A 12,374-nucleotide genomic window follows, 5' to 3' on the forward strand; every position below is an offset into this window, starting at 1 on the left:
ATTTTCACAAAACTGACTCATTCTTCTCGCTTCCCTCTCCTCGAAACCGATTTTCAATCATTAATGGCGTCTCACTCAATGACTAATCCTGATTCACATCGAATAGTCGCATGCCTTGGCCTCATCGATGTGTTTAGCAGCCTTTCTACAGGCAATTCTGAGACTCCTGGTGTACCTCAGCAGACCAACCTGATCCTCCTCGTCCTCCCCCTCCTCGGAGTTGTAATTGGGAAGGCAATCAGCCCCACCAACAGCCACAACTTGTTTCGCAATCTCAGGATCGACGCAGAGTCGTGTGAGAGCTGCAGCTGCAGTGACCGCGAGCCTCTGATAAGCTTCTTCGAGTCCCGGGGGAGCCATCCTGAGGAAGCAGACGAGTGCGACAGAAGCCCTGGCCTTCGCCAGGTGCCCCCTGACGTCTGGAATCTTCGCGAGTTTACCCACGAGCGAGGCGACCTGCTCCATGAGCCAAATGCTCCCTCCAACTGACTTCTTGACGCATTTCAAGAGCTTCCGGACGGTATCGCACTTCACGATAGAGTAAACACATTTTTTCGAGTCTCCGAGATTATTCAGAGCAGCTGCCGAGAGCAGGAGAGTCTGTCCGCACTTGGTCTCCTCAGCTAGGGACGTCAGAATGTCCACTAGGATATTGGCAAAGGGCTCCAGATGACGGAGACCCAGGGCATCAGTCCACGGAGCCGTTATCTGAACGACTAGGGCCGCCGCTTCCATCTTCTCCTTCTCGGGGGACGTCTTTGATGCGAGCAGGTCCACGAGGATCTCCGGGCCGCCCTCTTTGACGAAGCGATTGATGGCTAGGGGACAGCAGCAGACGCTGGAGAGGGCGCGGAGAGTGGAGGCACGAAGTTCGCTGGAGAGTCTCCCAGCTGAGATTAGGGATGTCAGGAGGGCGCGGACCCCTGCGCACCTGGCGATGCTGCTCCCTGCTCGTGTGCCTGCGAGGCCGAGGGCTGTTAGCGCAGCCAGCGCTCCTCTCGCTGCACTTCCGGTCTCCTCTGGAGCGTCTTCGAGACCTCTCACGACTCTCTGTGGGAAAATAAATGGATTTGATTTGTTTGATATAGAATTTGTTTGTTTTGAAGACTTCTGTAGTGAAATGGCGAAACAACACGGAGAGAAATTCTTTTGGAAAATTTCAGTGCTAGTAGAGGACAAAGAGCACAATCTAAGAGCACGTATATGATATGAAGAAATTTGTCGTAATGAGTCAAATTTGTGGGGTTTTCTAGGAAAATATAACTACGGGACAAATTAATGTGTTGCTCGAAAATGGGAGGTAAAATACTATAACTTGCGTACTTTCTTTCATTCTAGCTCTGGAATTTCTGTAATAAATCTATCTCTGCGAAAGTGAAGAAAAGGTTTTGAGGAATGTGTTAATATGCGTTGTTCATTTAATTTAACCAACCCTCTTATCTGCATCGATGATAGACAGCTAAATTTTTAAATGGACAAGGAAGAGGCGGTTCCTCAATAATCTCGTTATATTATAAAAATCCAAATCGACCTCTGATGATAAAAATGTGGTACTCCAAATTAAGACTCCAAGATTAAGAGTCACAAGGGTCAAAATAAGGATCACGAGGGTCGAAATAAAAGTTATGAGGATCAACATAAGGGTCAGTATAAGGGTCTCGAGAGTCAGAATAAGGGCCACGAGGGTTAGATCACGGTCATGGTGGGTCAGATTAGGGTGATAAGGGTAGAATAAAGGTCCAAACAGGGGTCTCAAGGGTCAGGTTAAGGGTCATATGGGTCAGATTGAGGATCGAAATAAGGGTAACAAGGGTCAGAATAAGGATCATGGCGATCATATGGGTCATATGGTGGAGATTGTTTAAATCCTATGTCAGCCAAGTCCTCGTCGTGGATCCTGCATGACACGAAAAGCTGAAAATTGTGACGCCTCCTTTGCCATCCCCAAGGATTCGCAATAATTAATTTCAATTTCTTTTATTTGTCTCGTTTCACCACTTCATTACTGATGTTTTTGTGGGAATGACTCACCTCGATGTAGAAGTCCAGACGAGTGTTTACGGTGCAGTTCACGACGTTTTCGAGGGATTCTAGTTGAGACAGAATTGATCGCAGACTTCCTTCGTGGATCCTTCGAGGAGGTGGAGCTCCTAGCTCTGATAAGAGTGAGAATGCCTCTTCTTCAATCGAACGCAGGAGCTCTCGCTCCGATCTTCCACTTTCTAAATGTGACACTTTGCTGAAAAAATGTGAAAGTATAAATCAATAATACTTTAAAAATAATGAATTCATTCATTTATTCGCTTCTCCTTTGATTAATTGCTATAAGAAGAAAAGTATTTTTTATGTACTTCATGATACGAATTACGAGTACTTTTTATGATAAGAATTTCGAAAATATCCTTTCGTAGCCCATAACATTTTCTACGAAAAAATCGTCGAATGTATTTGATTCTATTCGAATCCCATGAAATTAAAAAATTCTGCTTTCATTCCGAAGACATCCACACCTCTTTCATTCAATCTCTCATAGTATATTTTGATACGAGTAGGTAAAAGTCTTCGGCGAGCACTACACATCCTCTAATAGTCGGAAAATACTTTTTTCATGAGTGTCGAATCCTATTTTTTTTAACAACGAATGGAAAGTGGGATTTTGCGCAGAACGTGCGTAAAATTTTACTTTACACGCTAATGAGAAAATAGCAAATTTCGAATTACACTGTTAAAAATTGTTGTCTGAAACTTCCGGTAGATTTTTTGGAAATTTTTATCGAATTTAATTACTACTGAAATTTCAAGGAATTTCGTCATTGAAAATTGAGAATTTCGTGAAAAAATCAAAGAGAACTATAAATTTCAGTTCCATTTTTCTCTGAAAATAAATAGAAAATCAGAAAAGTCAGGTAATTATATTCTTGAATTTTCAGGACATTAACACTGAATGCGATTTAGGGGGAAAAAATCATGAAAGTTCAGATTTCACAGAAAATTCAATGTAATTTGGCACTGAATATTCATATTAGATTGGAAATTCAAATAAATTGAGAAATTCTCGTCTTTATGCTGCTTAAAATTCTGGAATTTCACTGAATTTTCAGTGAAACCTGAAATTTCATGATTTTTTCCCCTAAATCGCATTCAGTGTCATTGTCCTGAAAATTAGTAGTCAACTGCCCATAAAATTTCATTGTTTTTCTAACAGTGTAATCCCAAAAATATCAGTCACCGTAAATATTCTTACTCAATGACATCCCGAATATGTTTTGAGAATCCATCAGCCCTAATAATTAACTCCGTAGCTGCAGCAGTGGCGGTAGCAGTCATCAGTCTCAAATCCCTCGATTGGCTCTCCTCACTCGTCTCCTTCTGCTCCCTTCTCTTCGGCAGGGCCTTACTCTGCAATGCAACACAGCACTCGGGCTCGTAGTCCTCAGCGAGGTCCCTCAGCCACACCTTTACAGACTCCTGGCACCTTGCCTCACTCGAAATCCTCGGGCTGCTTCCACTCGACCCTGAACGTTCATTCGAGAGCCTTGAGTACCAAGGCCCTGCGAACGACGGGGTGGAGCCTCGCGACGTGCTTGACGACGTGGGAATGTCATCCTCTGGGGGCTCTTGTGCATAGAGGAAGTCTCCTAGACACTCCTCCTCCTGAGGGATAACATCGCCAGGTCGAATCGCGGTTTCCTCCCTTTCTTCTTCAATCCTACAACAGAATAAAATAATCTTCATTATTCTTGTCTGATAAAACTTGAAATGTCTCTGAAACTAGTCGGTTTAGAGAAAAATATCAAAAGAACGTGTTTGGTGAATGACTAGATTTAGGGTGGATGTGGGATGAAAATGTGGAGGGAGCTATTGGGAAAATTACTGATGAGCTGGATTTAAAAAATCACACTTTATTTTGTGGAATCGAACCACTTTGTCAAATCTATTTACACTCTTTGGTAATTTGTGATTTCACTGATGATTGTCTTTGCACGTTAATTTGGTGAGTCACTGAATTTAAACTGAATTTAATCAACAAAGGTGATGTACTGAATAAAGGTATTCAATTTTGAATGCTAATTGACTGAATCGACTTCTCGATATGAACTCTTACTAATGTTGATTAATACTCGTTAATAACTTAATTCGGTGAATTACTACACGTTGAATTACTCGTTGAGTTCTACTTAATACTTGTGGACTAGTTGAGAGACTACTACTTAGTTGATGTGAACTCGTTGAAATACGAATGGATACTATACAACGTCTGCAGGTGATTTGCTCGAGATAGACTTATACGATGAGAGGCTAAGCCTCAACACTGATTCGCGCGTGTTTCGGTGACTTATGACTGATGACCCGAAGGGTCCCGGAGATTTTCGAAGTAGGCCGATGGTCGACCAGAATGTTCTGGAATTTTAGTTGCGTTTCAAACAGAACGTTTGTGCGGAGAATTTAATACGCAACAAAAAAAGTCTTTTCACTTTTTTTCCTAAAGCCATCAGTATTAGAGATATTTTCCAAATAAACTGAACATCTTAGGTTGTGAAATTCGAAGACTGAAGGAAAATCGAGGAATGGTTCTTTGTATTTTTTTTCCTTCTCATATACGTTTTACGTTTTTACTATTTATTACCTTCCCACCCCCAACCCCTTGTAGGGCATTTGCTGAAGGACAAGGGAAAACCTCACTTGAGAGGAAAACCCGAGGGACTGCTCACTCTCGAAATCACGGCACCATTCTGCAGGGAGAAAATTCACTAACCAGTTGTTGAAAAAAATGAATTACCAAGCAATGGGTGGGTACCCCTTAACCATTCGAAAACTGGTGCCACCACAGTAGTTAGTGAATTTTCACAACGAGTTGGTGAATTCCAATAAACAAGTTGTTGAAATTCACTAACTGGTTGATAATTCATTTGTTTCAACAACTACTTGGTGAATTTCAATAACTGGTTCGTGAACTTCAATAACTAGTTGAAATTCATCATATAATTTTCTCCGTGTAGCCCGAAATCATTTCGAAATCGCTCCGAAATCACTCTAAAATCAAGTGAATTCAGCTCTCCGAAATCAGTAACGCACTGACGTAGTGCGTACCGTGCAAGTAATTCGTGATTTTGAAACTGACACGCCTGCCAACAATGATAATAAAATGCCGTACTCACTGCCATACTGTTCTTTCTGAGAATCCCGTATATACTTACTCCCAGACAAATCTCGTATGTGCTTATTATCCTATGGATCTAGAAAGTCCATTCGTTATAGTTTCACATGCTTCAGGCCAAGAATCAATAGTTCGCAAATCCTCAGTATGTTGGTTACTTAATAAAAGTTATTCAAAACTCAGTCGTGATAGATTTCAGCGAGTTAGAGACGAAGAAATAATGAGAAGTACTCGACGTGAGAACTCTTCGCAAAGAAAGAAAAAGTATTTTGTGACAGAATTTAAGGAAATCTATATCGGTGATTGGTGTTTATTTCAGGAGGAAAAATATCATTCTTGTTTATTAGGGTATGTGCTGAATTTCGCTTATTCAGAGGAGAAAACTCTGCGAAGCAGGGAGTTTTTGACCGAATATGCTCGTGCCAATGGTAATAGCAAAAATATCTTCTTCAATTCGTTTTGGTTATATCCTCTATCCCATTAAAGGCAAGCACCATATAGCAAAAATATAGGTGTTCTTTACCGTTGGTATATGTTTGGATAAAAGTCTGAGTAGTTTAAAGTCGGAGCCAATGAGTTCTCACGGCTACATTAATATAAACCAGTGTCGAAGAATAATTTCTCCTCCTCTGATCACTGCGAGTTGAGAGTTCAGGCTCCCTGAGAGAATTTTTGATGAAGTCAAAAAAAATTTCTAAATAAATGAGTTAATGTTATAACAACGTATGTGTGAAATCATTTATGTAACTTTTGTTTTCTAATATAAAAGTCTGAAATTGATTGTTATTTTTCATCGTCATTAGCTCAAGATTGACGGAGTGGAATCAAACGAATTCGTTATTGTTTGCTATTTTTTCATAATTTGACACGATCCCTTTTGCCCCACCTCTATTATTTATTAACTTTATTTATCGTGATTTCAATGACTTCATTTTTTCTGAAATCACTAATTTCGAATTAATGAAATCATTCGAAATCATAACATCACTTCCCGTAACGCTCGAAATCACCGAAATTATTTTTTCCGAAATCACTGAAATCACCGGAAACCCACTTCATTTCTCAATCATGGTCTCACTCAATTATGGAGTGAGTAGCTGCACAGGTACAGTCGTCTCACTGAAACCGTGAGATTTAGAGTGTCACAAATTTTGGCCCCTCAGCCGGGAGTCGAACCCGGATCGCCCGCAAGCCAATCCCACACTCCAACCGCACAGCCACCATCGTTGGTCAATGGTTCTTTATATTCGAATAACCACTCGGTATGTAATAATCACCTCGACCAAGCCATCTCGTTTTATCACACCCCTATCCCTCGCAAAAAACCATGAGCCTCCAGTGTCATGGGTACACTTGAACCGACTGCCTGTCCATCAACTCCCAACTGCAGTCCAACGCACCACTCCCCAACTCCTCAAGAATACTCTCATATGCACGAGTCCGGCTTATCGCCGCGTACCTCGAAAGCTGACTAATCCAGCAGTGATCTCGTACAATGACTAATACTAATGTATTCACGTATATTTTCATTTTCTCTCAAATCATGATTCTTCATCTTCGGGGAACGCGGATGAATTCCTCAGATGACTCAATCTAATTTTCTCGGGCACAAGGAGGAATGACTTGAAAGAATTGAATGAAATTATTCTGAAGTCTGATGCTTGTCGTTCGCGGTTGTGCATGGAAGCAACTAATGGAATTTCCTTTCTTTCCGATACAATTGCCTCACCAAGATTGAAATAATGTGAGATTTTTATTTCGGATTACATACGATTGGAGATGTCTGTAGAATCAGAGGGCGAACACGTATTCTTATGCGAGATGAGTTGAATAGTAATGATGCGCACGAGTACGAGACGAGACGGAACAATTTTTTTTGGCTCTTCCCTATTACTTATTCATTCATTTTTATTTCTATTATAGTAGTCCCGTTTCTATTCATTTCTCTTCTATTTATTTTTGGAAACAACTATTTCACTATTCAATAATAATAAAAAAACATTTTCACTATTTTTTTATTCAATGAGAACTGTACGCACGGAAAAATTTAATGACATAAGCCAGAGAATTCACGAGAACAGTCGATTGGATTTCTATTGAATTTTCTATCGGTTTATCGCCGATTCTGTTGAAAAATTCGTCACCTTTACTTGGAAAATGAGGCTGAGGAATTTCTACAGAGAATCTTTTGATGAAACTTGTACAGAAAATTCAAATTCGACGAAAAACCCATCGAGTTTTGAATATAATTCTTGTAGAAATTCAATTCTTGTAGGGCAAAACGGACTCCCTTATTTTTTCATTTATGAATCTCTTCGAAATTTTAGTGAACTGTCTCTTTGGGATAGTACCGGAGAGTGGATTCAGTATCAGATGTGTCTAAGATGGACTCATTACGTGTGTGGATTAATCCAGACGATTTTAAATTCGAATGTGACGATTGCGCATAATACTTAACATAAAAGAATTATGATTGTTATTTGACAATGCATCCAATTATTGATTTGTTAATTTCATTATTCTGGTATTTTTACGTGCTTTTTGGATGAAAAAATTTTTGTGAGTGTGGAAGGTCGAAAATATGTTTTCCTCGATTTCTGAAATTTCCGTTTGTCGGAATTACTATGGACATTACGGTTGCTCCTAACCACATTCTTGTTGATTCTCACTATTTCCGACAGTATTTATCATATTTATTGCCACAATAAATGACAAATCGTTAATAAAATTATTATGAAAAAAACACAATTTTTTTCAGGGGTCCATTTAGCCCACCTGGTCCATTTTGTCCAACTCTCCCCTACGTTTTTCTCTGTTTTTTTTTTGTATTTGTCGATTATATGATCGAGATAATCAGCATAATAGAACGTCCGATTATGCGTGATACGACACTGATGTACGTAAGGGGACACCTTACGCTTCTCTCGTAAATAAATAAAAAATTGAATGTCTTACTCGTCGCATTCCTCTCATATCCTCATTGCTCACGGTACTTACTCCCGATTGATATCCACTGAGTGACAAGAGCCTCTTTGTGACATACCGATCGTAATCACCGAGCGAAACCCATTACCGGTGGTTCTAAATCTAAATATTTAGGTTTCTACTGTTCTCGAATGAAACAATTCGGCTGACTCACCTATTCTGGTCTGTTCTATATTTCGAGAGGAATTCTGTTATCTGTACCTTATGACACGTGCAGTAAAACCGTTCAAGAGTAGGTGAACATTTTATCATCGAGGTGATTTATGTTTTGATTTACGAATGAAAAACGAAATGAAGTCTACAAAGGAAATGGACAGTTATTGGATGGAGGAAATTGTTATCTTGTTTTGAATTCAAGAAGATGTACAGGGTGTTCCAAAACTCATCGTTCTTATGAGTAATAGGGTTTTTTAATATAAAAAGTTTTCCCTATCCAGCATCTCCTCCCTATCCTCATCCCTCATATTGTTAACCCATTTCTCACCCCTCATATACATACATATGTTGTAGCCTCCGGGCTGATACTATACCAATCAATTTTCTATGTATAAACTTGTACCATATTGTTGTCTTGTCTTGTTTGTAAATATCTATCCATGTTAATAAATCTTGTTGAACCTTGAAAAATCGTTCTTATGGAACGAAAAAAAGGGTTACTCCGAGGATCATTTGGAGACGAAAACTCTAATGAAATTTTTGTCTCGGACGCTGTTTTTTTTATTAATGAGTTGTCAATAAAAAAAGGTTAACCAATCAAATAATTTTTCCATTGATGGCGGAGGGATGATGGTATTGAATGTCGAATCCAATGAATTTCATCTTGCCATATTAAATGAGAATGGATATATGAATTTATTTCGTTGACTCTGATTGTCATTTTCAGGTTCACATTGCATGTTGTAGGAATCAAATGGCTCTTGCACTGCGGTTTAATTCAGTGAGCGGGTTTGTTCACCCGGTCATAGTAATAGGAAAATCATGCTTTTCCGATCATTGTGCATTATAAGTCCAAGTGATGGTCATTATTTTCATTAGTTCATCCCAAGTGAGAGGGGAGATACGAATTTTCAAAAAAAAGGATGATTTGCGTTAGATTTTTACTTTGTTGCCGAATAATTCCTTAGCAAAGCGTCGGTGACAAAATCTTTATTGGACGTTTCGTCTACAAATAATCACTCCGGGCTACCCTCAGGATGGACATGATGAGAAAAGTTAATTTTTTCTTCATCATTTGTGCGCGAAGTGGAATTTTACGCACATGGTGGTGTAAAATAGGGTTCGCCGCTGGTGGGAAAAGTGTTGTTTGACGCTTGAGAAGGTAGCACTCGGCGTCGACGAACGCCACACATTTCCCACGGGTCAAAAAACACTTTTACGCACTCGTATCGCAATAGACTATTTTCAGTGCAATAGCTGACCTGAATAGTTCTTTGTGGTGATATCTGCCTGAAAAGTTCACTTTTCGAAACCGTTTAGTGTGCGTAAAGTGCTTGTAAGCTTGGCTTTATGCACTCGAAATTCACTTTACGCACGACCTTGAAATTTACGCACTTCGTGCACAACACAACTACTTTACCCCCACTACTCCCACAAAAAATAGGATGTGTTAGCGTACGTGCGAAAAAGTGGATCTTTACGCACTTGTAACACAATATACTATTTGAGTACGAGTACGTGAAGTTCAAGAGCGTGCGCAAAGTGAATTTCGAGTGTGTAAAGCGAAGCTTTACGTTAGGAGAATTCACTTTCCACACGCTTATGGGCATTATGCACGCTCTGTGGAACACAACAGCTTTGCGGAACACAACGCACACCTCATCCTTTCGAAAACTGCACTTTTCAGGCAGGTATCACAAAAAAAACTTTTCCTCACTAGGTAGAAATTTTTTTTTCTGGTGAAAATAAATGCAAAACTCGCTTTCGGCTGCGCCAGAACAATTTAAGATTAACGATTGCGCCGATCGCATGACTCAGAAAAGTCGCCTCATTCATCGAAATACATTCTTCCAATATTCTGGGAACTACTCCATCCAGAAAGGTCATCTCCTCATACCAGAAATATTCTCAATTCTACACGTTTTCCCCTTGAAATTCAAATAATGATTCACTCGTACACTCACCTGCGAGATAACAGTTCTCGTTCCTCGTCACTAGTGAACATCATACTCTGCCTCGACCTCGCCCCAGGGAACTCTCTCTTCGGCGTCGACGTGTGGAGAAGATCGTGTTCCCGGAAAAGGGCATTCACCCTCGGGTTCACCCTCGGCCTGTCCCTCGACCGCCTCCGCCTCCTCCTCTGCCTCCTCGGGGCTCCATTGTCCATGATATCCGGACTCTTGGACCTCTCCGAGTCCGAGAATCCCGAGTCCAAACTCCCGTGACCTTGACACTGCTGGCCAGACGATCTGCAGCACTGCTCCACTGCACTCCCCGTTCCGGGGTTTTCGATCTCTTCGACATTGTCCTCGACATCCTCGGGTACCTCCAACAAACTTCCCTCTATTGACGTTCGGAGCTGAACCTCCGAGCCCTCCTCGATCACTTCGTTTATCCTAATAGCTGTGATGTTCATGCTCATACTGTTGCCCGTTAGTTCATCACCTTCGCGACTCGTGTCACTGTCTTTCTCAGTGTCAGTGTCACGACCGAAATTGCAGTAAGAAGTTTGAAGAAGTCGGGAGGATGTGCCCCCAAGGAGAGGCGTTTTATCCAGATCTTGAGCCTCCATGTGGCCCCAGAACACTCGGCTCTGCATGCGTTTGAATCCACTCATTGTGATAATCACACTAATTAACGCTAAAAAATTCGCACCTCTAATTCAAAGAATAATAAATCTAGTTTTCCTCGATTGCTCACGGTTTAAAATAAAAAAATCACGTGTTCACACTTGAAGACATTGTTTTTTTTATTTTAATCAACTTTTGAAGCACTAGTTTTTATCACGAAACACTGTAGACTAGACCAATCCGTTGATTCCCTCCCGAACCCTCACCGAAGACAGTAAGACCCCCGGAACATCCGGTGAAGACACTCAGGAAGGCATGAATCCACCCCCTGGACTCGTCCCCAACTGGAGAAACTCCTGTTTTCACGATCCACTGGAGCAAGACGAGGTCGCGTGGGCGCCTTATGGCGTATAAATAAGCCCCTGGACACTGATGATGAGCGACTGGGGGCACGCGACCTTATGCCGTCGGTATTTCACGGCGATCACCCCCCGTTGATACCAGCACACAAACTTATTCCGTCATATCCCACTCGCGACGAAATCGGTATGAGAGCGATGCGCCTGTAATGGCATCGATGAGTAATCGGAAGCAACTCCCACCGCCGATTCTGTTTGATTAGAATTTCATTCAGTGTGGAGAACACTCAGCGAGAGTTATTTATTTATGTAAGATCCGCCGGGTTTTCATTCATTGGTGACATTAATTCGTTTGCATTCAAGTACTGAGAACGAGTACGTGGGAATTTTAGGGTCAGCGGTTTCTTTATCAGTGAATGAGAAAAATTTTATTTATTTTATTATTCTCAACTTTTATGAATCCAAAACGAAGAATATATTAATTGGGAAAACACTTCAAAACACTTTATTCACTATTTCTTTTGATAACTAACGTTAAATAATTTTGTTTCTATTTTAAATTCTTTGGAGCTTATCACTAATTTCTCACAACTTCTAATATCAAACGGTAAAATGCATTAAATCCTCTAGGTCTTCACCAATTATTCACAATGAAAAACGATTGGTGAAATGGATTGAAGAATACTTTGGAGTACTTTCTATTATTTGTTAAGTATTGTTGAACTGTTTTATTTTATGATTTTTTTCTGGTTTGAGAATGGAGCTTCTGCCTCGGTACAAGAATCCCATCCGACTTCCTGACGCGTTCTCCTCCCTCTGGGCGCAAAGTCGCGGGCATCCCCCTCATCTCTCGCCTCGCCACGCCTTCCCTTGGTACCCCATATTAATGCACCTATGGGGGTTGCAGCGTGTGCCGGCATTCGAGTTAACACATGAGGGGAAGGGGAGACGCAACAGTATACTATACCCTCTCTACTTTAAATCCAACGTACAACCGGTTATTTCGAAAACGTCATTACTATTCCTTTCATCAAGCTGAAATTGAAAGTAAAGATTAATCTCAAAAGTCGGAGAAATTTGTGATCAGATGAGTGGTATGGCGACCACAGAGATAAAACAGTTTTCATTTTTAGGGAATATCTCACT

General features: G+C 40.7%; 1 protein-coding gene across 1 annotated transcript; it reads right to left on the reverse strand.

Annotated features, from left to right (window-relative positions):
- Positions 1 to 75: 75 nt before the first annotated feature.
- Positions 76 to 11,293, reverse strand: LOC107042952 (protein inscuteable homolog). Its single transcript, XM_015264218.2, has 4 exons — positions 10,264 to 11,293; positions 3,245 to 3,709; positions 2,032 to 2,239; positions 76 to 1,050 (listed from the first exon to the last, which is right to left on the reverse strand). Exons 1-4 carry the CDS (start codon positions 10,914 to 10,916, stop codon positions 94 to 96), a joined length of 2,283 nt encoding a protein of 760 aa, XP_015119704.1. The 5' UTR covers positions 10,917 to 11,293; the 3' UTR covers positions 76 to 93.
- Between the last annotated feature and the right edge of the window lie 1,081 nt (positions 11,294 to 12,374).

The sequence above is a fragment of the Diachasma alloeum genome, unplaced genomic scaffold (genome assembly GCF_001412515.2).
Source record: "Diachasma alloeum isolate Michigan unplaced genomic scaffold, Dall2.0 Dall_scaffold_00539, whole genome shotgun sequence".
Lineage (NCBI taxonomy): Eukaryota > Metazoa > Arthropoda > Insecta > Hymenoptera > Braconidae > Diachasma > Diachasma alloeum.